The sequence below is a fragment of the Cheilinus undulatus genome, linkage group 8, assembly GCF_018320785.1.
Source record: "Cheilinus undulatus linkage group 8, ASM1832078v1, whole genome shotgun sequence".
Taxonomy (NCBI): domain Eukaryota; kingdom Metazoa; phylum Chordata; class Actinopteri; order Labriformes; family Labridae; genus Cheilinus; species Cheilinus undulatus.
Genome location: NC_054872.1, coordinates 21,646,530 through 21,672,200, shown reverse-complemented (window position 1 = coordinate 21,672,200; position 25,671 = coordinate 21,646,530). Strand labels below are relative to the sequence as shown.

The 25,671-nt window shown below is 38.4% G+C and overlaps 1 protein-coding gene across 2 annotated transcripts in view; it reads left to right on the top strand.

The window, feature by feature from the left end:
* Positions 1-25,671, top strand: part of cdkal1 (CDK5 regulatory subunit associated protein 1-like 1) — a 386,640-nt gene that overhangs the window by 164,739 nt on the left and 196,230 nt on the right. For both annotated transcript variants that reach the window (XM_041793396.1, XM_041793398.1), the window contains exon 8: positions 17,140-17,243. In XM_041793396.1, coding sequence (XP_041649330.1) covers positions 17,140-17,243 — 104 coding nt within the window. The remainder of the gene's footprint in view (positions 1-17,139; positions 17,244-25,671) is intronic.

Genomic DNA, 25,671 nt, shown 5'->3' with positions numbered 1-25,671 from the left:
TTATGCGTTTTGCTGTTGTTAATACAGCAAAATAATGTTAAAGCAAATGTCAGGTAGTTGTTCTAAATGGCCGGCATTCTTGAGGACTGCTGGTCATTCTGACCGGGGGAGTCTAGCGGAAACTCTGCTATATAGTTTTATTTGATGACTTGTCTAAAATAGCTTAGCTAAATGCTTGAGTGTGATAGATTAACTGTTTGACTGAAATAGTTTGGCTAACCATTTGACTAAGATAGATTAGCGCACTGATCAGCTAAAATAGCTTAGCTAACTACAGTACTTTTCTAAACTGTCTAGCAATAAACTTAGCTAAGTAGATAGCTAACTGCAAATGTTAGAAACTAGATTAGAATGAGCTAACTATGGATTAGCTCACTGTTTGGCTAAAATATCTTAGCTAGCTACTTTTCTAAGCAGCCTAGCAATGCTAACTACAAAGGTTATCAACTAAATAAGAAAATATAATAAAGCATAAATAAAATGGATTATCTACATCAACAGCTAGCTAGCTAGCTAATAGTTATAACTGTCACTCTCTAACAAGGAATGTATTCTCTCTCCTAAGGTAACCTAAAATTATCACATTCAGAGGTAAGGTTGTAATAATTGTAAACAACAACAAAAAACAAATTCTTACATCTGCCAGATGTGCAAGGGCAGCTGTGTTGAGCTGTAAAGTGTCTGAAACACATTACAGTATCCCCCAAAGTACTTTTATGTGTGCAGGTCATTTCTGACCTGTGTGTAAACTTGATGTAGAAATACAAAAGGTCTGGTTGTTCATAAAGTAAGGAAGGGAAAATAAGGATGATGATTTGTACATTTCAAAAACAAGATATTTACTGCATAATTGGAATAGTTACTAATAATTTTTTTTCTTAAAGAAATATCATAGAAACTCTCTGCCATTTACATGAAATAACACAGGAAATAGATATGGGTCATTTTTGACCCATGTTGCGCGTTAGAGGGGTAGTGATGAAAAAAGTGGTTTAACTCAAAAAGTAAGAAAGTGGAAATTCAAATAAGGATGTTTTATGATTAAAAACAAGTTAATTGAGGAATACCTGGAGGACTGAATAATGAAATTAATGTTTTCCAAAGATATAGATAAAAGAAACTCATCCGGGTCACTTTTGACCCATGTTGCGCATCAAAGGGTTAAAACTGACCTTAACTTGGGAAATGTTACTAAATAAAAGTTCTTTGTCTGTTGTTCTTTAATGTATTAGTCAGCCTTAAACTATTTTTAGGCAGAATTTTATTCAGATCAACTATCCAAGCACAGAGCACCGCAGTGTTTTTTTTCTTTTTCATTTTTGATTGAAAGGAAGTGTCAGTCTGTTTCCCAGAACTATAAACACTAACACAGGATCAAAGCAGAATCTTGGCAATGGCAGCTTCCTGCTTTCTGGTATATTTAAGTGCTACACTTTACACAGTCCAGACAGCTTCTCCACAGCTCATCATATGTGTAAAATCAGCCCTGTGAAAATGATCCCCAGTTTGTGACTAAACAGTCCCACATCTCAGAGATTTTACAAATCACTAAGAAATCAGACATTTCAACCTTTTTTTCTAAAATGTTGGGACGTTGTGTCCTGAATGTAAGAAACACCAAGAGCTCCCATTCAACCCCCATACTCCATTGAAAAGACATACATTGAAACTGAGACCTTTCAAAAACATTTGCATATTGGAAAAAACGGTCCAGAACGGATGAGAAATGTTAAAAGTAAACATCTTGGAAAAAAAATTATGACGTTATGAGGCATAAACACTGACACTGCTCAGGATCTCCTTTATCATCATTTGAACATTTTGAATTTGGGATTTTACTTGAATTAACACTGGAAGCAGCAACTTGTTGATTTGTGGCAAAAACAACTTGTGAAACAAACCTGAGTCAAATTGACAGGAAGAAGAGCTGCACTGAAATTGCTACCCCAGTGGATGTAGCAGGTAGCTAACAGCTACTCTAAAGTTGGATTTGACCCTGGGAGATTTTGAGAGTGGAGACCATGGTTGTTGATGAACAGAACTTTTTAGTGTGTTGTGTACTGTGTTGATCATCTCATTGCACACCAAACACTGAACAAAAGTGTTAAATCTGTCATTATATGTCACCATGTGTAGCGTCTCTCACATTTCTAAAAGGGTTAAGATCTTAAAATCCTTCAGTGTGTACCAGTTTTTAGCTGACTTACTAAATCAGCCACTCTGACAGTCGAACTCCAGGTCACTTTTTGTACCACTTGATGTTTTCAGTGTGCCTGGCTGCTCGTAATAAACAAACATCATAGCCTTCTTGTCCAGTAACAATGGGCTCACTGATCTGTCTGGAGGTCTGTCTTTAGACAAAACAAGTAGTGAAAACACTCACAGTCCCCTCTGTAGACTCGAGGCTGTGCTTTCTCACACACACAAAAAACACGCACGTGCTGTCTCCCTCCAGCCACAACAACAAGCAAGGCGGCTGTAGTAGTTAAAGAAATCCGAGTTTACCATGTGACACATTCGAAACACACAAAAACGCTCACACACACAGATTTTTTTCAGTGTGTTGGACTGGAACTCGAGACTAAATGGCATAATTCAAGAGGTCACACACACAAGCGGCACTGAACACTGAGAGAAGGGATTGCAGCTGCCTCAGGACAAACTCAAACATGCTGGTCTACTTACAAATGGAAGGAAACATGAACATGAGTTTATAAATGCACACAAATCCAGTATACATATGTAGACATGCAAAAACTATACTATTTAAGAAAGTTTAATTTGTTTCTCATTCTAAACATTGCTGCTTTTTTGACATGAGTTTAAACAAGCCTGTGACAAGTCAACAACTAAAACCATTTCTCAGCCAAACTTTTGAAGATCTGAGGATTCAAACCCTAGATCTGTGTATTCTTTACCAACTCTTTGAAGGTCAATGGGCCATTCCAGGAAAGCTAAAAATGCTGTTTTGACTATAAAATTGAATTCTCAAATATTTGACCATCATTTCGAGGCCTTAACTATTTAAAAAAGAGAACAAATTATGATTTTTTTTTTTTTACCTGCACTGTGATTTCAGTGGTATTTCTGGTATTCAGGAGTGACAATTTTTACATCATTATTCTCTTTTAATTGAAAAACAAAATAAATGATTATTTAGATAGTAAAAGCATGATGGATGAGTAGGACTTTTGAAATGGATCGTTGACATTTCACCTTAAGGAGACATTGCACCTCCTGAGATTTGAAAATTGCAGAAGGACAAATTATGATTAAAATGAAAGTATGATTAATTGTTCAGCCTTAATGATTTCTGAAATGATGTTTGTATTCAGCATTTTGTAGCAATTAAAAAATGGACACTGTTACTGTTTTGTGCAGCTAAAAAATCTGCATTTTTTACATGGGTTCACAGTAGGAGTGACTCCTGATAGTTAAATATTTGATGATTAAATCAAAAGAGACTGACTCAGCATAATCTAACTCCTGCATATGAAACTAGGATCTTTTGGTTCCACCTGTATGGGAGTGCTCATTGTGTAATTTTACAAATCTTTGTAAAATTATTGATTTGCCTGTTTTCTGCAAATTGTCCATTACTCTTAGTCTATCTTGGTACACAAATCAACTTATTAATAATTAGTATTGCAATTCTGAGAATAGCTTGTACCTTCAATAAATCTTCTTTGCAGGATGAGAAACCAATTAATTAAACTAAGTTATAAACTCATTTTTGTCTCCCTACAGTTATTATTATTTTTTTATTTAGAAGTGGTGTTGGTGTATTTCTTGTTGTATAGTCCATAATCTTGTGGTGCCTTTTACTTCACTTTGTGTGACCATTGCTCTGCATTTTCCTGCAAAAAACCTTCAGCTGTGTAAAAGTGAAGAGATTCCTTAACTGGTAATGTTTATCCCATGTTTCCTTTGATACATGGCATCCAGGGATTAGCAATAACTTAAAGAGGTTTAAATCCAAGGCATGTGTAAGCCTTTTTTATTTAAATGTGTTTTTTTCTATGATGATGTATGCCACTTTGATATTTTACTGACAGTGATTGTCAGGGTCTGTGGTTGTTGTTTGTTCATGTAGTTATTCTGTTGGAAAAAATGGATCAATTCATATTCCTATCAAGCTCTACATATAAAAACCAAAAATGTTAAACTGTGTGTTAAACTTAAAATGTAACTTCAATGCATAATCTGACCAATCAGGTTCAACAATGTAAGAGTGTCGGAGACATCCCTTGTTTATAACATGAAGAAGCATGTGACATGCCTGGTTTGGGAATTTTATCAACTTTTTAGGTAAGAAAAAAGCAAATATGCTTGCATAACTTTCTACATAGATTTGCAACAAGGTTGTCAGTTCACACTGCTGCGACAGGAGTAGACGATGCATTGTTTCCATTACAACAATTCTCATTCACTCATCTAAAAGTGATTTATTTCTTTAGAAACTGCACAATAAATCTGTCTTGAATGACAGTACTGAACATTCACATTTTTCCTGTTTTTATTGTCATGATAATGCGTAACAGTACGCTGTTTGACGGTGCACGAGGGTGATTCATCACTGACTGTCCTTTGTCATCATCATTGTAGTGTGGCAGGACAATTGCAAGGCGAATACAAACACAAAAATGCTTTACTAGCTCAGTCTTGTTATGACTAAGACATCTGCTCAGAATATGTTTTTTCCACAGACAAATTTAGCTACGACTGGCTTGACTGTCATCTTGGCTATTTCTTATGTGTTAGCTACTATAGTGCCATCTGTCCTGCTGACATGCGCAGCTAATAAAGGGAACGGGTGTTTATCAAGCTGAAATTCCTGTGTTAAAAGCAAAAAAAAAAAAAAAAAATCACAGCATGCTTTAATCCCACAAAATATTATATGTATTATATATTTTTTTAATAATATCATGGCTATTGATATCTTTTCTCAATGCTCTATTTTTATCTTTGCTTAAAAGTGACCCCAGAAGGTTAAGGTCAAAATATTCACTATTAACTTTTTGTCTGATCCCAAATTGTGATCATCTGGGATTAAATAGCTCCTTCAAGGGTATGAAAGATAAGGAATCTTGTCTTTGTCAGTGTCACACTTGATCGTTTATGTGCACGAAAAGTTCTTTTTAACTTGAGCACAGCCATCTCTCACTCTTGGCAGTGTATCAAGGGTAAACACAGTTAAGCTGCCAACCTTTTCCTGAATAACTAATCATCCTCTATTCATTACTCCTAATAGGTCTTTACTCCATTGTGTCAGCCTTCTTTGTTCCCTGACTCCACATTATTTTGCAACCTCCACTTTAACTTTGAGACGAATCAAACAGTAAACTTACAGGCTCGAGGCTTTGTTCACTCATATAATAGCAGTTTTAAGATTTTGTTTGCTCATATACACACTCCACCCCACGCTACAGTCTCAACAATAACGTCTATGAATAATTGTCCCTCATAATTTGCAAAGTCCTCAGACTTCCCTGTTCAGTTCAAGCTTTGTTTTCATAATTGCATCTTCAAGCTTGCACAATGGGAACAACCAAGAACACACACATATACACTACTACAAATGAACACATGGCCCATTTTGTTTATGCATAGAGCAGTTTTCTAATTAATGTGTAGACCCTAAATGCTTATCTTCTCAACTCTCCCCCAGTCTGCATCTTTAAGATTTTGCGCAGGGGGGCCTCTCCAGAGTGAACTATACCACATTTGTGTGAGTGTGTCAAGGGAGGTTTTACAAATGTACAGAGAACCTCAGGGCTTTCCTTTCTTTGTTACTTTTCCAAGGCCACAACCACACAATAGTCTCCCTCTCTTAGCGCACACACAAGCACACAGACACACTGGGGAGCTGGCCTCTCTTATTGTAACACATTGATGAAGTACACTGCTGTCAGGTACAACTGCTACCTCTGTGGTTTAATTAACTGGTATGAAAAAGGAGGCGGAGAAGAAAGAAACAAAGGAGGGAAAGGATGGAGGCTTGATATAGAGGAGAACTATTTTATTTTTATTTTAAAGTATTTTCCCTATTATTTTATAACTGTGATGGTCTCCCTTCAACACAGAGAGTGAGTGAGAGAGAGAGAGGGTGACCCTGCTCCTTTCCTTCAGTCACTGTCAGTCTGAGGGTGCTGACTACATGTCGCAGTATATTTAGGCTGATGGCGAGGTCGAAACTGCTAATGCGTTGTTGTGATACTGGACAAATGTTCAGCGGCAGCACACTCACACAAGCACATGAACACACATAATAGATGCAAATACAAGCACACACCCAAACAGGCCACTGACTGTCTCTTGAGATTAATGTTGGTGTGATCCACTCAGCTGGGCCTGATCACATTAAGATGGATAGACCCCCTGGTGGTATGTCTATCTGTGTGTGTACGTTTCAGTGTGTATGTGTATGCACGCGCACACACGCATGCAGGGCCCCATCTGTCTGTGTTTTCTCCACAGCGAGGTCCTGTGACCCAGCAGCCATCTTTAGTGCCCTCATCGAGGATAAGCAATACCCTGAGAGCCGGAGATGGATGGCTAGATTGACAGAAAGCTGTGTTATCGTTTATGTTTTCTTTTCGTGTTGTCATGTGTTGTGTTTCAAAATGTCAGAAGATACTTTAGGTTTTTCAGTACAAACTTCTGTTTTTTTTTTAGGAAAATGTATTCGAAAGGAGTGTTTAAAACATACAGTATTTGTTCCTTTGACCTTTAATACTTTAGCTGCCTTGAGGAGCTTTTAACTTGACTGATATCAAAACTGGTGACTTAACATGACTCAGAAGCAGTCTAATTTATCAGTTTAAAGATTTCTCTACTTTAGATTGTGTTTTTTTCAGTGACACAGTCAAGAGGATAACGGCCTTGAAATAAGTCTTTAGTTATAAAACTATGATGAAAAGTATGTTTACTTTTTGTTAACTATAGACAAAAACAGATTAAAGACTATCTGAGGTGACTCAGGTCTGTCTTGTATCATAATGTCAGAAACTTTTAGCATTGAGGCTTTCCTTTATGAAGTGCATGCCCAGGTCAGGTGTTTTGCAGCTGATACTACTCAATGATCACCTGCTCTTTGACCTCAGCACTGCATCCAAGATGCCTCATGACCACGATTCAACAAGACTAGCATGTCATAATTTTCCTCGCATCATCTAATTTGACACCTTGACCTCACTTCAGTGACATGGATCCTGAAGCTTACCAATAGGAGAGTATTTGCTCTTATCTTTTTGTCATTACCAGAGTGATATTAAACATTCCCCCCTTTTTCTTTCTCAGGGGATATATGTGGACAGTGATTTCCTTGACATGTTATGACATTAATACCTGAAGTTCTATATGAAGGAGAGCCGATCCATATTGTCCTCCTCTTGATATGTTGGAAAGAGTCCACGATCTTTATTGTTTTTTTCTTTTGTCATAGCTAAAGACTGCTAGCCTCACATACAGCACTCTGTCGTAGATATGAATTACTCTCTTCGACCCACCCCCCGATGACCTTTGAACTTCAACACACGTACAGAGACAGTGGTGACATTGGGATATGGTCAGGATCACCCTTGTGGTGTTGCCAGGCTGTTGGCCAAGATGGGATGAGAGTTTTGTTGGATAGTCCGACCAAAAAAAACACATAGTCTTAACTGGCCTTTATTCAGTCCACAACATGTTTTTACTTATTATTTTCAACAGAACAGCACAAAAACCTCCACAAAAATCAGTGTTAATTTCTAGAGGAAAGAAAAAGTGACCTGTTAGATAAACTCTGATCTGATTTCATGATGAGAGAAAATATTGACATTCTGTGAGTGTTACACCAGAAGTATAAACAAAACATAGGTATCATATCGGTATCACCCCTAATTTACACAACCAGTGGAAGCAACAAGTATCCTAAAGTAAGGATGACTGAAGTACACAATGTCGATGCGTTAACCACGTGTTCACTTATGGGAATTAACACAGTTGTTAGTTGACTGAAATAATCTCCAACAGGGTAAATAGATGAATACATGCAAAGTTATAAGTCTCAGAATATTAACTCAGTTGCATTATGCAACTGACAGTTTTTTATTGCTAATTGAACAAATTTCCCCTCCATATAATGATTTAATTTCTTACAGAGAAAATGCCATTTTCTTTCAATTGTAGTTACATTTGATCATTCCATGCGAACTATACTTCCTGTTTTTGTCACCTTACCAGCTGGACCCTTAACACATCACTGTCATGTCAGCTTGTTTAGTTTGCTAACATGCTTTAATCTACTGGACTTCAACCCAGATGTAATGATTTTTAACTAATAGGACTTGAAACTGATTTTGTGTGAGTGATTTTATCCGAGCTATTTCATGATGTCTGAGCAGCAGCAGCAGAGGAGCTGACAGTTATTTTTCAAGTGGCCAGTTGGCAGAAGCTGTGTTTAAGTTTAATTTGATCCACAACACTAATGTGCATTATACAGTGTTTTCCCTAAATGTGTCTGTTTGAGGTGGGGGGCAGTTACAACATTTACTTTATAAAGTTAAGAGTTTTAGCCTACCATAACATCTGGATCTTTCAGATCTTTCAGCTGTAGAAGTAGATATTTTTTTGCCACCCCATTTATTTATTTATTCATTTTTTACTAGCAACTGAAAAAATAACTGTCGTACTTACAAGCATGTATGAACTAAAAATAAAGCCAATAAGTCAGAGTTCTTCTTTCAGAAATGCTTCTACTATTAAACTTTCCTTTCAAGCGATGTTTTTTGTCTTGTCTTTTTAACATAACTAGTGTTAAAGTAAGGTTGAATGATTTTTATTTACAAATGTAAAGACTAATTATTGTATGTTGGTTAGAGTTTGCTCCACTGTTTAAGTGTTGACAAGTAGTGAAAGAGATGAGGTGCATCACTCCCTGTGTAACGTGTTAACATCAGAGATAGAAAATATGACGAGGAAACAAATGCCACCGTAACATTATACTATTGAGCTTGAAGTAGTGCTGTTAATTGATTAAAAAAATAATCAGGTTAATCACATCACTATGCTGGATTGATCATGATTAATCCCAGCATTTCTTTCATTTTAGTAATTTTTAGATTTTTAAACATTCTTATTATCGTTTATTTTCATTATTTTAACTTTATGAACAGCTCTTTGAAAGCGCTTTTTACTAAAAAATGTATTATTATTATTATTATTATTATTATTATTATTATTAATTATTATCATCATCTTTAGATTAATTCAATTCAATTCAAAACTTTATTACAGACTCTAGGTCCAGAGAATAAAAAAGAACAAAAACCAAACAAAACAATACAAAACACATAAAAAGGACAGAACAATACATGCATGTTACCTTGATGGCACAATAAGTTAATGAATCAGATTCAATATAAGCACAAAAAATAAAATTATACTAAAAACAGGCATCTGTACCAGTGTTTCCATAGTGGAGACATGTATTTAACAGCACTATGTTTGATGTTCGTTAAGGCCAAAATAATTTCATTCCCAGTGGAATCAAGTCGACACATGAATTTATACACAAGATTTCTTAATACAGCATGTAGAGTATTAACTCCTGCACCTACAAACATCTCACTTGCACTGCACCATCTTGGTCTTTTCAGTAGTAATCTCAGATCATCATTGTAGGCTACTTGTAGCCTCCGCATACTTGATTTCTTATAGTTTGTCCATAAGTGTGCAGTATACAAAGGCATACAATATGCTTTAAACAGAGACAACAGTATCTGAACAAAAACCAAACCTACGAGCAAGAATGTTTGCTTGTGCATAAATCTTGCAGCATTGTCTGTAGATATCATCATTATCCATCAATTTATCTGTGATAAAATGCCCAAGATATTTAACTTTACTACAGACCTCAAGACTACTGTTAGACAGTTTAAAGACAGGAAAGTTCAACATCTGATCCTCTTTTGTGCGGAAGTTCATCACTGAACTCTTCTTGGCATTATATTTCATATCATGTTCAACACCATATACAGAGCAAATAGACAGCAACTGCTGAAGACCAGCACTACTGGGACTAAAAATAACGAGATCATCAGCATACATCAAATGATTTACCAATGTGTTACCTATTATGCATCCAGACTTACAGGATGTCAAGTGTTTGGACAAATCATAGATTAACATTTATAATACTACCATTTGCTTGCATTTTTGTTTGGGAGAAATTAGTACATGCATTGTGTTTAAATGAAGAAATATCAAACAAACTAGAGTTGTTAAACTTATTTGTGGTATGTAAATCAGAGTGTCTTAATTGACTGAGCAATAATATTTATAAACTGCAAACAAGCCCAGCAGACAAACACATCAGGTTCAAATTAACTTCTGCTGTAAAGTGAATGGTTAGGTGTGCTGTTACCCTGAGGTAGCTGTGTTTGATGACTGATGTCCAGTGGTCTCTCGTCAGTGTAATAAATGTAGCTCGGGCCAGCTGCTCCACTTTAGTTGCCTTTTTAGCTGTCATACAGTTCATGGATTCTTGTGACAGTAGTTCTCGTAGGTGTTCTGTGGTATGAGTCATCTGAGGCGACCCAGATGATGTCTTGAAGCCCCTTGTCATCAACGGTATCCATGGTCTGCAGTCTCTGGCAACCCATTAGCGATTGCATTAGTTAGCTTAGGGTTGCCAGATTTGGGGACAAATTCAGGTCTGCTGGAGTGCGCTGGTGAAGCTTGACTTTATTGGTTGTTCCTGTGTTGTTGTAAGTGTCTTTGCTAACATTAGCAACCATGGCTTGATCCCGTGTTGTTGTTAGCGTCTTTGCTAACAGTAGCAATGATGTGTTTTGCCTGGAGGTGGTACTTCAGACTCGTTGTGCTTCGGAGTAAAGACAGTTCATCACTGCAGTATGCGCATACAACTTTTGTTTCATACAGACTTCCATTAAGCAGCTTTTTAAATCGAAACTTGCCATGAAGCAGACCTGGGTCCGTCTCCTCACTGATCACTGTTGGCTGTGTTTGACCCGCGTTTAACCTTTTCACCCCTGACATGTAAACATCTGCGCAGGAGGACTATGGGAGGAAGTTATGGTCAAACTTAGCCATATGATTAAATAGCGTTATTATTTTCTAATGTGTTAAGCTTTCCAGATTAATCACGAGCATTAACGTGTTTATATTAACAGGCCTAGTTTGAAGTTAAACGGGAAAGGTGTTGGGTTCTGTCTGCAGCACTGTAGTGTTACATTAAAGGGGACATATAATGCAAGGATCACTTTTTCAAGCTTTTCTAACAAAAATGTGTGCCCCTGGCCTGTCCACAATCCCCTCAAGTACCACAAAAATCCAGCCCCACTCTTTCTCCAACTTTCAGAAAATGTGTACTGAAACAAGCTGTTCTCAGGTTCTGCCCTCATGACCTCATGTGGGGAGTATGCAACTGCCTTCAGGTTTGGTTGGCCCTCCCTGAGCTGCCAGCTGAGATGCTGGGTAGCTCAGTGGGTTACCCTGCTGACTTTGGCCTGGGAGATTGATGGTTTAAATCTCAGTCAGGTCCTTAACTTTGGATAAAAGCATCTGTAACATTGTAACATCAGGAGTGCCGCATCCATTTCCTGAGAGGGGTGTGGTCAGGGGCGGAGTCAGACAGCTCATTGACATTTAAAGCCAAAGACACAGAAACAGCTTGCTCTGAGAAGAACTGAGACAGAGGGTGTTTAAGACATGCAAAAATCCAATACTGGAGTGTTTTTCAGCAACAAACTTCAGAGGCATATTTTGGGGCCCTGTGAGACCAATATACACTTGTCTTAAAAGGGTAAAATATGCCCCTTTAATGTTTAAAGCCAGGATGACGTCAACAGTGGATGACTAATGTTTGCTAGCATAGAAAGTAAAAACGCATTGCTGATGTGCTCCTGTGATATGTAAGGTCTGCTTTACATATTTTACAAGCAGTCTTTCTTTCTGAACTGTCAAGAGTGAAATATTCCCAGACTTTCAAAGTTTTAGAACATGCAGAAAAGGGATGGGAATCACCAGTGGCCCCACGATACGATATTATCACAATACTTGGGTCAAGATTTGATAATGCTGCGATTTTAAACATTTTGCAATACAGCGAGTATTGCGATACCATATATTGCAAGCTATACCATTTTTTCAATTGTTTAGCTGATTTAGCATTAGTCTTGCACTCATGTTTGTCGTATTTTGCAGTATTTTATTCTCATGTGTCATGTCCAGCTCATTCATGCCCAGCTTGCATTTCTAATGTCCTTCCCCTGGTGCCATGTTTGTTGTACTAACATCCTCCAGCTCTATGACTGTCACCTCTGCTGACCTCACTGGACAAATTATTTTATGTTTCCATTATCATAGACTTCAGTTTATTTTCGCAATTAGTTTGAAAAAATTGATACCTGGTGGATGAGAAGATACGATGTATCACCAGACAAAATTTCGCGATACTATGGTGTATGGATTTTTTCTCCCACCCCTAATGCGATATTGCATCAGGGCCGCCATTCCTCTCTGTTTATCTTTCCCTGTTGATCACTGTTGAGCATGCACAGCTCTCGACAGAGATCGTACGAATGATAGATGGCTCACTCCCAAGCATCTCAGCCTGAAAAAAAGTCTTGCAAACACAGTAGCAACACGCTGCATGGAAAAAAGGTGTGTGAATGCAACAAACGAATCATAGACATTAAAAATTGTGAATGACAGAAGTCATCATTGATTATTGTTTGCAACGGCGGTGAATCGTTGCATCCCTAGTGTTAATAATTAGTGCTGAGCTGCCTGGTGTAAACAGGTTAAGATGGAGCTACTATAAGAAGTCCATGCAGTCTTAACCCCTTCTCAGAAAAGTCTGTTAAAAGAGACCTTAGCAGCATGCTAATATGGGAATTATATAACACTGTCTGTGAAATCTAATGTCCTTTGACATTCTAAGAAATAGCTTTCCCTTTATTTTTTCCTCAACTTTGTCTGTGCTGTCTCACCCCACTTTTCCCAGAGCTGCCGCTGCCAGACTAGTATGATAATAAATCTACATGACCCAAGTTCACTGAACTGACGTATTGTATAAACAAGACAACAATTGTGTCTGTGGTCAAGCAAGACTTCTGTGTCGTCCTGTTTGTGTCAAGCTTCTGGGAAGCCCCTGATACTCTCCAGCACTCTGTCATGGACATAAACAGGGTTTCTGCTTGTTATATACAACTGTCTGATTTCAAAGGCTGGTGCTGGCTGCCTCAGATAACAGCATTCGATGGTTGTTTATCATTAGTAAGAGGCTTTGGTTACGGCACTGGAGTGTTTGGATTCCACAGAAAGGCAATTTGAAAATTGTGACACTTTTAAAGAGAGCAAAGACAGCTTTAATCTTGATTCTGTGTCAAAATACTGCATTAGTATTGCTGCATTTATTGATGGTCACGTCATGTTCTTGTTGAGTGGCTGTGCTGTGATTGTATTACTTACAGAGTGGTCAGTGTAAGGCTTTCTGTGAAAACGCCATTTTACCAGGCTGTTCTCTAATAGGATGTATTTAATTTATGTACATATGGTTAGTTTTAGGACCTGTTAGCACTAACAGTGATTTCTTGGAACACCTTCAGTGTTTAAAGCAGTTTAAGCATTTTTTTTAGTCCAAAGAGCCAACATGCCTTGGGTGTCTGCTGTTTTTGTGTCACAGTGCTCTGAGTAAAAAAAAAGCAGTTTAGAACACTGCAGTGCTCACTGATACGCCTTGGTGACCAACCAAACTGAAGAAAAACAGAGACTTCTGATCAGTTTTCAGACATCAGCTTTGTCAACATAATGGCAGAGAAGAAACCTTTACTTTACCATGCAAAGTTTATCAAGTACAAACAACTATTTTTTATGTTGTCAAAGGTACACTTTCCAGGTCTAGAGCTGCCACTCATGTCAGCACATGATTCCTTTTTATTGTCCATTGAGTTTTCTTGATTAAATGTCGTTGAATCAAAGAAAATGTGAGACATACAAAGCAGTTTAAAAAAGCCGTAATGATCGCTAACTTTAGAAGTGGGAGTGCCACTTACACAATTTTCAAAACCTAGCAACAGGAAGTGCTGGTGAGAAGGGCTCTGAATGTAAGGTCTTGGGTTGGTTACCTTAGCCCTTTGCCAGATTATGCTGCTCAACTTTTTAAAACATACAGGAACACATGTCTGAAAAGAGGAACTTATGCCCTTTTTGCATGGGAATTTCATTACCAAGGGACCTCTGGTAATTTGTAATAGTCTCACGGGTTGAGAGGCTGCGCAGCAGATTGTTAACAAAGTTTTCAAACATATAATTAGTTCTTCTGTTTATTTAATTTCAGCTTGAAAGCTGTTAAAATGACAGAACAGGTTTATATTTAACATTACATGCCTCACTCTCTCATACATGAACAGGAGGGATGCTTCACTTTCCCTCTCGTCCTCTGTCTGATCAGCTGCAGATATGCACAAGTGACTTATTCGATCTCCATGCATAATGGAAGAGCTGGGGGACATTTTTCTCAAGTTTATTAGTCATGGACAGCTCGGACGGAAAAATTAAACTAAAAATTACATTACATTACAGACTTCGCTTATCCCGTGCAAATGCACCACACCAAACAAGAGCTACTTTCACACTGCCTCTCTTTTCCGTGTCTGTTACGCCTTCGTTCCTCAACACCGTTCTGTATGAAAGCGACCGCCCCGCAACGGGGGGGGGTCGATCTCGCCCCACCTTTGGATACGAATTGAGAGGTAGTATTCGGCGCTGTAACAGTCTGTTCCGCAACGAGTGTAAAAGGACATCACAACATTCCGCAACCATGAGTGTGCGCTGCTGTCTCCATAAATGGGAGATTTAAAAACCAGCACGGTTTAATCGAGCGGCATTTCATCGGAGAAAACAACAGCGGGATAAAAGAAAGAATAATGTGGATCAACTGGAGAGACTGCGAGGTTAGAGAGCTGATCACACTCTGTACAGGAGAGGAGAGAGCAGACACGTCTCTGCTCACAACAGTGTCTGAAAAGTTCCATGATGTGTTTAATTGAGCTTGAATTGAGTGTTTCCAACCTCCGACGTAAACACATGCGCTTTGACACTGCTTAAAGTCGGACCTCCAACTCAGAAACATGGAGTCTATTGGATCTAATCAATCAAGATGAATGTTCATGTTATTTTCCCCGTATTTCATTTAGAAAATACAAAGTTTTGAACCGAGAAATCCAGAGTTTCGAGTTTCATTGAAAGCAGCAGCTCGGGCAGCGGCTACCATCTGATTACGGGACACCGGGGTGTGTGTGTAAGCTCGGGCATGCACGGCTCTGTTACACCTTTGTGTGAATTGCTCGTTGCAGAACAGAGACGGGCGTTCCTTTTTCGCCTTTATTGCGGAATCTCTGTGTAAAAACAGCTACTGACGCCAGGGGATAAATCACTAATTTGAGAGGTCCCAAGGTAATACAAATCCCATGCGAGTATGGCTTTAGATGCATGCATGGTCTGATTTTTCTTCACAAACGCACTTGTACCCTGACGACAGATATAGACTTCCATATATCCATGTCATGTGTTATATTTAACGTCCAGGCATCCTCCCATAGTGTTGCCTAGAAAACTGTGTTTGGGAGGGGCAGAACCCTAAAAAAAAAAAAAAAAAAAAAAACCTCAGAGGATGATTGGACAACCATTCTGTCACATTCATTACAGACATGTCAGAGCGACAAGACATATGAACTAGTGGACATGTGCAGCCCTGGTGAAGAAACTATGTAACATAAGCTCAACAGGCAGCCTTGTTCACTATCAGCTGGTGAATTTTTCAATGAAAAAATGTATTTTTTCCACCAAGAAAATTTTGAGTGCAGTTTTTTACTCTTCTTTTAAAAATGCTGTCCAGCTCTGATAACACTGCAGCTGTATCTATAGCTCAGCTAATTGCATTACTGGCAGCAGCCATTGCTTACCAGCTTGCCGAAAAACTAAACCACAACTAAAGCCTCGTTCTCTTCAAACAAAGCTGATTGGTCCAGCCAGGTTTAGACCGGGCTGAAATGTTTCAGATTGGAGCTTTGCAAGATGGACTTGCCTGATGACAGACGTGGACTCTAGCCAATCCATCAGCTCCAGTCATCAAATCACTCACATAAATAGAATAAAAGCCCATTTAACAATTAACAGAGAAACAGTTGTGTTCAACCAACAGTATGTATAAATGATTATCAGAGAAATAAGCAATGAAACAGTTCTTGTAAAAAAAAAAAAAATAAATAAAATAAAAACTTCTGTGATGACATGAACTGTGCATGATTTCACCCCATTGTAACAAAACTAGAGATCATGAATCAAACCTCACAAAATAGAAATAAAAAATATAAAAAGAGTATTTAAATAATGGTCCTCTTTCTTCCCTTCGGTGGGGATTTATAGGCACTCTTAAAAGAAAAGCCCCCTTCATCCCAAACAAAGAGTCCTCTACACTGATACTATGCCATGCTGTTGAATCTGGTGTGATCCAGTCCTTCTTATTTTGATTTTTCTGCTTGCTCCCTTACTCCCCCTTTCACGGTTAATTAGAATTACGCTTTTCTTCTTGTTTTTAAACAAAAACTGCATTGAGTCTGATTTTTCCACTGCCTGCGAGGCAGCTGTCCATGGTTAATTCGGAGCTAGTTGGAGCCCAACAAAACAATTTCAGATAAAAAGAACAGTTTCTTCTTGTGCTTTTGCTCTACTGGGATATCATGCACCAGTTAATTTAATAAAAAGAAATGTAAAATTATTTTTATCTTGTATGATCATCATGGTCTCCAGAATCCTTTAGAGGCTTACATTTCAGTTATTTTGTGTTTAAATGTTAAAAAGAGAATTGATGGGTGTGAAGAATTATTCTCTGATTTCAAATGTTGAAAGTCTGTGGTTAGAAAAATACACATTTATTATCTAAAGCAAAGATAAATTATAATGCTTATATCAATGCCTGTAAAGAATTAAAAAAAAAAAACTTTAGTAATTTGTCTGTTTCATGGTTTGAACACTTAGTTGATTGCTGAAGACAGCCTCTCTTAGAAAGGCACCTGTTCCGTCTTTCTGTCACTCATCATGTATGGTATTTGTTTGATTCTGTCCATCCAGGTGTCTGAATGCATGCACCTATTGTAAGACAAAACATGCCAGAGGAGACCTGGCCAGCTATCCAATTGAAGAGCTTGTGGAAAGAGCCAGGCAGTCCTTCCAGGGTAAGTACATTATCCCTGTCATGCACTCATATACTCACAAAGTCTGATAGGTACTTATACAGCAATAGAACTAATCAAATATCTGCTAAATGTACTGATTTACATATTGTGGAACTTTAAATGCTGCTATAGGACAGTTGAAGGTGCTGATATCGGATAACTTGGTTTTTGGAGGGTTTGATGCCAGATGAACAGCTGCTGTGCCTCGGCATCTGTTGGTTAGAGAAAACTCCCAGAATCCCCAGCAGCACAGCGGGCCATTTCTCTATTAGAGCCTCAGGCGGGTCAGTCAAGGGCAAGTCTCCCACACTGTAAACACAAGCCTCACTTCCAGAGAATTTATCTACATACATAACTATCTGCTGATTTTCTAGAGTTCTTTATCTGAGGTTGGTCCTGAGATCTGTCTACTGCGTCTGGTTAAACAGCTAGGGAAATACTAAAGAGTAACAGCAGTGGAATTCAAATCCATGTAATTAACTCTTTGTGTTTGTATGAGCACATCATCTCAGCTGCTCATCTCCCTGCTGGATTACAAACCTTTTAGCCTCATGTCAAGTGCTGCGGTTGGGGTCTTCATGCCTGGAGTACTATACGACAAGCTAAGGTCAATTGTCTCATCCGATTAACATTTCATGCTCAGTCACATAAATCAAAATGCAGTTCTACCTGAAAATGAGATCATGAATGTTTTAAAGGAGCTGTTTCTATTTTGATCAAAACCACTATTTGTTTGTTCACTGTCAGAGTATAAACAAAGACTGATCAAATGAAAATCTATAAAAATAACTTGAGGGCTTGGCTTACCTTCACATCCAAGTTAGATAAATTCTCAGTTTTGTAACTTTAATGAAACTTTTAATTGACTTGCTATATTTATACACTTCTAACAAAGTTACTGCAAGTTTGAATAGCACTTAAACAAAGATGGCAAAACAGTTTTTTACAGCCTTAGACATGACATACACTAGGTTTTCACTAACTTCATTGTTAACCCATCAGTGTCAGTATTACACATTCAGAGCAGCTGTTCTGAATAATAGTGTAAGGAATGATACAGAATGATTAAGGTGTCACAGGGCTCTTGCATTAAGACTCTGAAGCCCCATTCACATGGGATTAGTGTAACCTTGGGACCTCTGGTGATTTTTAATAATTATGCAGGACATCTGTTTTAAATCCCATGCAAATCCACCATCTGTAATTTGTGGAGTAAAAATTCCAGAGCAAGTTATCGACCATATTTCAGCACACAGAGATGCCTTCAAGTAATACTAATCCAGTGCGAAACGGATCTCTGTGATTTAGGTTGATAGTTATGTTTTTTACAGTCTTTGTGGCTTTTTTATGCTCCTTTTTTCTGATTGGAAAAAAAATGATGCTATGTAGAAGATTGTCTTAAAAGTTCTGATACATATGGGCTATTGAAGGTCTTTTTTATTGAATCTTATGTTCACAAATAACTTAATTATGCTTTATCTATGAATATAAACTGTACTCTCCAAGAGCATATGTGCACCGCTGCTCTTCTTATAGGCACAACGCTTCTGCTCTGCCTCTTACAGCTTCTCTTTTGCCTTGTTTCTGATCTTATATCAGTATTATTTGGCCATACATTTAAAGCACAACACAATTAGTGATTTGAAATGTGTTGCCCAACAGTGAATGGACTTCAACAGCTGATCACTGCAAGAAGGGTTGTCTCTCGCCTGGAAGGTTTTGGGTTCAGTCCCCAGCTTCTGCAGCCACATGTCAATGTGGCATAGACAAGACCTAACCCCAAATTGCTCCCACTGCTTCGTTAGTGGCGTGTGATTAGTTTAGTCGTGTGTGAAACAGTGAAAAAAAGACTTGCAATAGAAAAAGGGTTTTAAGTAGACAGATGACCAAAATGATTTTATAGAAGCTCAGGACTATTTTAAGTTGACTAAGTGAATAAAATAAAGAAAGCAGATGCTGCTGTCTTTAGACATTGTAGACAAAGTGTTGAGGTTTGTTGACCGTTGGTGTTGGGAGTTTGCAACAGAAGCTGGCTTTTTTAAATTGTGGTCACCATGTTCTTTCAGTTTTCATGGCTTTTAATTCCAAATTTGAATGTGAAATACTGATAAAAAAGCTCAGCAGATTTAAAGAAGCTGCACAGCTGTTTGAACTCCTTTGGCAGGGTTACAGCAATGTTAAGGAGAATAAGCACAGTACAAATTTGATTGTAATTTGGCAGTACCAGAGAGGTTTTTTTCTTTTTTGAGTCACTTCAACTCTCAATCTGCCAACAGTTTTCACACGGACAAACACAGTGTTTATGTCTTTTGAAGCAGTATCGCTGTTGTTCTGACAGAGTCTGCCTTGTATCTGCTTAATGGAAAACAGAAAATACCCTTGACAAGGACACAGCTTTCTAAAACCATCCAGAACTCTTAAAAACAGCTGCATCCATGCCACCCTAGTGCCCGGGGGTGGGCAGTCAAGGGCAAACTCACCAGCTGCTTGAACCTTGGCGTGTGTCTATGTGTGTGCCTTGTGTGTTTGTGTGCACAAATGAGATGTGGGTGACCGTTTATGGTGAAGATACACCTGCCTTTTAATCTTGTGTGAGAGAAGTTAAAAGTACAGAGGATATGCTGATATTTCCTCAGATAAGCATTCACACTCTCTGCTGCCTGTTTAAAATAATGCCACACATTCTATTTGTAGACAAACTCAGTTAAGACTCGAGTGTGTGATCCGTTAAAGACAGGAAACATGAGTGTCAGAGACAGTTAGTTGTTGTTTTCAAAACACCGAAAGAGGAAGCAGGAGGTTACTGCTGTCATGATTCACAGACAGAAGAAGTAAAAGGTGTGAAATGAGAGGTGAAGTTTCTCTGTCTGCAATGTTGCCTCTAATTTTCAAAACTCCTAAGCAGACATTCGACTTAGGATTTACAATCTTTTGAAATGTAAAAGAAATCTGTGATTCTAACTTACAAGCATTTATCCTCAGGGGATAACAGACATTAACAAAGTTTGCAGTTTCATATAAAAAGGCAGAAAACTTGAACATCCGGGATGCGACAAAACACATGCCCTGTTCTCATGCTTTATCAACCTTATCACAGTCAGGTCTCCTAAAGGACTTCTACCTCCACAAATTTAACAGCACATTACAGAGAAATAAGTCACGCTGTTACAAACATCAGGGCTTAAATCCTCAATCCTAAAGCACCATATTTACATAAAAATAGACATACATTTAATTTTTAAAATAATTAGTAATTGTTCATTAAATATTAGATTATTATATTATATATTTCTATTCCTGGCTCCTATCTGCCTCTGTTTCTCACTGCCCTGCTGATCAGTTATTAGGATTTGAAAGATTGTATGATGTTCTCGACCGGTTATTATCAATAAACAGAAGATCTATAATATTTCCTGCAAGGTGGCACATATCAAATGTTTTTGTAATGAGCCCATATACTGATGTGCACTTATTACGGTGTATCATCATGATGAAACACAGAAGTGGAATGTTAATAAAACAATAATTAAACAGTCTGCAGCTCGCTAAGGAGAGAGAGAGAGGAAAGAGAGAGAGCAATTATTCATAAGGACAGCATTGACGCACATATGCGCCATGGTCATAGGAGCTTTAATGCAGGAGAAAAGTTCAGGTATGTGTTTGAATCCTTTTCTCCTCTGTGGATAAAAGCTTCAGGTTTACACCACCAACACGTTAGCTTGTGTTTGTCTGTCTGTGAATGGCGTTTGTGTTTGCGCCAAAAGTGTCTACGCAAAGGCACACGACAGATGCACCGATAGACTCAGCTACATGGCAGGTATTTCGTGAAAAAATCTCCCTTTATGTGTAAATCAGTCATTGAAACAAGCATCCAGTTCGCTGGCTCTAAGAGCCCCGCACAGTAAGAGGGAGCTGGAGTCTGTGACGCTGATAAATTCAACTCACCAAAGTTTCTCACTGTGTACCTGCCGTGGCTGGAATCCACATTTGGCAGCTGCCAATATCGGGCCCTGTCACTGGTATGTTAGCTGTTGCATTACGTGGTAGCCACACTTTACATCTCTCACGCTATGAGGCCCCCATGGAGGTAGAAACTCTAGGCTACAGTACCAGCTAGCCTACGCAATAATGCGCCTTGGATCACAGCGCACATTAGATAAAAGGAAAAAAAACAGTGAAAACTCGCTGGGGATATTTGAGTGCAGCTTTTTTCTCTCCTGCGCAGAGAGGTGGAGAGCAGTGTGTAATTGCACAGTAAAACCCCTTAGAGGGAACAGTGTCTGTCTGGACACCATCTTAAACTAACAGAAACTACCAAATAACATTAACACATACACTTAAATGCAGATTTAGTCCATGTTCTTATTTTTCATCTCCTCTGAACCATACACAGACCGACACATCACTGGTGAGTGTGATAAGCAGGTTTTATCCCTGAAATAATTTGGCCTCCAAACTTCATTCATCTAATCTCCAATTCTTCAGACATATAGAATAAATTTATTTTTTTGTTAAACAAATAAAATCAACTACATCATCTATGAAGCAAAGGCGCACTGTTTACTCCATCAAATATTTTTGTTAGGCGGTGAATTATGTTATACCCCTTTCACTCTCACTCTATTAGCCACCTTTTTCTTATCTCAAACAAATTGAGCCTCACAAATAGGCTGCAATTTGATTTGCTATTTGATGTCTTTTGAATGAAAAAGGCTGTGAATATGAATGCTAATTTTGATTGGTCAGTCAGCCAGCGTTGGGGATATTTGATTGGTTTATCGCAGAGAACTTTGAAAGGATTTATGGGATTTATTCAAATGCGATTTGAGGTAAATAGCTCTCTTTCCATCTGGAAAAAAAGAGGGAGTGAGTGAACGCACAGCTTTTAAAATAATCTGAATTATTCAAATATATGAATGTATAATTTTTAACATCAGAGAGGTTGGTTAATATATGCAGGTAATGGAGGCTGGGGATGTCATAGGAAATGACAAGGTTGTGGGTGTGTGCGAGTGTGGGTTCACATGTGAAGTTTTGTGTGTAAACGGAGCATGCTGGGAAACAGTGATTGAGTGTGGGTTGGTTGTGTATCTGCACAGAATCATGTGTCTTAAAGTGTGTGTGAAACAGCCAGAGTGGAGGAATATTTCACCATATTTTTCTGGGTGAGCAGTCCTAGCAATGGCAGTATTTTCTATGAGGTGTTTACTTTAGATACCAGGTAAACAATCTCCATCCAGCAGTGGACTGAACAAGTGACTGCTCTCCTCACTTTCCTCCAGCCCTTTAAACCAAAAATCTTCTGCCTTCACCCTTTGCTTGTCTCTAACCCTCCTGTCACCTCTCACATGTTAAACTCTTTAGTCTGTGTAGTCATGGTGACTTTACATTTAACTCAATGTGTGTTACTGGCACAAATGCAGCCAAGGTGCTATGAAATAATATAATACTATATACTTATGTTTCAATCAGGCGTCTCCCCTAGATCTTTAGCTCAGCCTTTTGTCTGTCTCAGAACTTCTTGGACCTTTACTATATACTTACATTAAACTTTGTCAACTTCATAATGTTCAGTCTGTAATATAGACACTGCTGTAATTTCTAGTGATGAACTGATCAAACTTTTTGTCTCCTGATATCCATCTGCTACCTGGGCTTTGGATATCTGCTCATTTGCTACAGATCTCATCAGATACCAGTGTTAAATTGATAACTTGTATTCTCACAGTGAAGATGAGACTGCAAATCATCTTTGTTTAAGGCAGCATCAAGTTTTCCCTACTTCAGAAAACCATTTTTTTACATAATAAATACTTATGAACTGAAATGATCAGACTCAATCCGTCCAAAGTCTGTAGACCATTTGTATTAGCATCCTTCACCCTCTGAGGTCACAATACATCTTTATTTGGTAGCTGTATGTGCAAAGCACTCAAAACTGTGCTTGTCTTTTGCTTTTTCATGTTTCTAGCATTTCCTCTTCAATTGCCTTGCATGTTGGTAACCCGAAAAAGCATTTCTTTGATGGCAGCTGAAACTGAGTTACTGGTGTGGCTTATGAAAGTTTTCAGCCTGTAGCGCTGAACTGTGCGGTAACATCATAACTCCAGGAAACTGTGGTGACCCTCACTGCTTTTGCATCTATTAACACTGCTGCTAAGTGTTCTTATAAGGTATTTGAGGCCAGACAGAGATCTTTTAGAAATGAAATACGTGTTGAAAAACAGTACTGTGGTTCCAAGTCTTTTCCTGTTTTCTTCGTTTCACTGGAAAGTTTCCTCATCTTTACAGTACAGTCAAAAATGTTTATTGCTTTTCTTTGTCTGCCTTCCTAGTTTCTGTCAATCTTGTTGTTAACCCCCACCCACACCCCCTTGAAGCATTATCTTTACAGATAACTTTAGTTTAACCATAGAAGTTTTTGGCATGGCAACAATAAATATACCGTAGGTCTATCAAAACCACGTAGCCTTTGTAGTTTACACCCACTCTGCTATGGCGGCTATGCCTCAGGAAAATGTCCAAGCCTACCAGAGCACCAGTAAGTGACATAGCACAATAGTTTTAAGTTATTTTCAAGACTTATCAAAGAAAAAATGTTTTAATTGCCTGTGCATGATTGCATGATATATAATGCATAACATCTCTGCTGCTGCTGGCAAAAAAAAAAAAAAAGGTATATTTTTTACCCAAATTTTAGGTTAAAGAAATATTGTACCTTTGAAAAATACAGCAGGTCATATTGCAATTTAATCTAATTTTATTGCCCAGCCCTAGAGGACACATGGGGCCGGTCAGTCACTGTGAGGTGCTAGGGCTGTGAACTAGAGAGCACTATTTTTGTTGTGGCTTTCAGATCCCCACTGGTGCTGTCACCTTGTCAATTTAGACTCATCAGCTTGTGTTTGAAACGGCCCTGTCTAAAACAGGACGTGACGCTTTAGAGATACAGACACAATGCTATCACTCCGACATGACACTCTACATTAGTTCACCTCCGTAGTGATGTCACACCTTGATTTTGGGGCTGTAGAGTGTGTAGAGTGATGAAAATGCAGGACATTTATATGAGCCAAACAACTGTTAATTTTTGCCCTTTTATAAATCTGTTTGATGCACTCTACTTTAAATGAAGACAGAAAATGCAAAGTAATGCATACATGTTCATATGGACTACTTTCTCATTGAATTGACAATACAGTAGCAGTGGAAGAGTTTGTATGCCACCTTGTACACGCAAGTTCTTTACGAAAATAACAATATCCAGTGAAGTCAAGTTTTCTCACACATCTGCTTTTTCTCTCATTTTCACATGACTGACGGCATCAGTGTCGAGGCCAGATATTAGCAGAAATGACACTGCTTAGTTTCCAGGCTCCAGCTGGATGACATATGACAGATAACAACACGTAGACAGACAGATATGTAGGCTAGCTTGCTGGGTTAGCTCCAACATCTGTGACAGGTGTCAGCTCCTGTTTGCCTCCTCTGCTGCTGCTGCTACACAACACAAGGACAACACTGCCAAAGTTTTCCAGGAATACTTATCTATAGGTCAGTGGTTCCTACAGGTTAGGATTCAACTTAAAGTTAAGTCACTTTAATTGAATTATACCAGAGTGGAGATCACAGGAGAGGTGAAAGAACAGACAGAGAAGACTCAGAGTACATGAAATAAAAACATCACTGTCATTTTATAGATTTACAGTGAGTTTGTGTGATGGGAAGCTCTAATCATATTTTTCTGCAGATTTGTACAGATTAGTATTAAATGTATTTCTTACAATTTTACTTCTTCCCTTCGTTCAAATAAAAGAGGGTGAATAAGTTCAGTGGAAAGCTGGGCTCTTGTTTGCCTCATATTGATCGAGAGATGAACAGGAGTGGAAATAGAGACACAGAGGCAGACGGGCAGAACGACTGAAATATTGATAGGAGCACATTGATCATAGTTGAGTCACCAGCACCATCAAAGTGCCTCTATTGGAAAGGCCATGTGGAAATCTGCTGAGCATGCAAGCACTAACACAAATTTCCTGTGTGTGTGGAAGCAGTCAAATTTATTACCCTCTGGGAAAGCTCACGAGGAGAAGCTAAAAATGGATTTTCTGAATCTCCTCCAGGCCGATAAGTTGCTGATATTTTTTCACACAGACAGAAGTTTCTCCATGTGTGCTCTTCTGCTCTGAGAAATAGTTCAGACTCCTGCAACAGTTTTTCATAATCCGGCTGTCGTGTAGCCAGAAAACTCAAAACAGACGTCAGTCACACATACACACACGCTGCAGAGTTCAAACATATGTCAACCCTACAGTCACACCAAGAAGTGAAAGCGAGACGTATATTTCTTAACTAAATTTATTCAAGCTCACTCTGCAGTTTTACACATTAAGCATGACACTGTGCCTGAGATAAGGGGAGGGGGTTC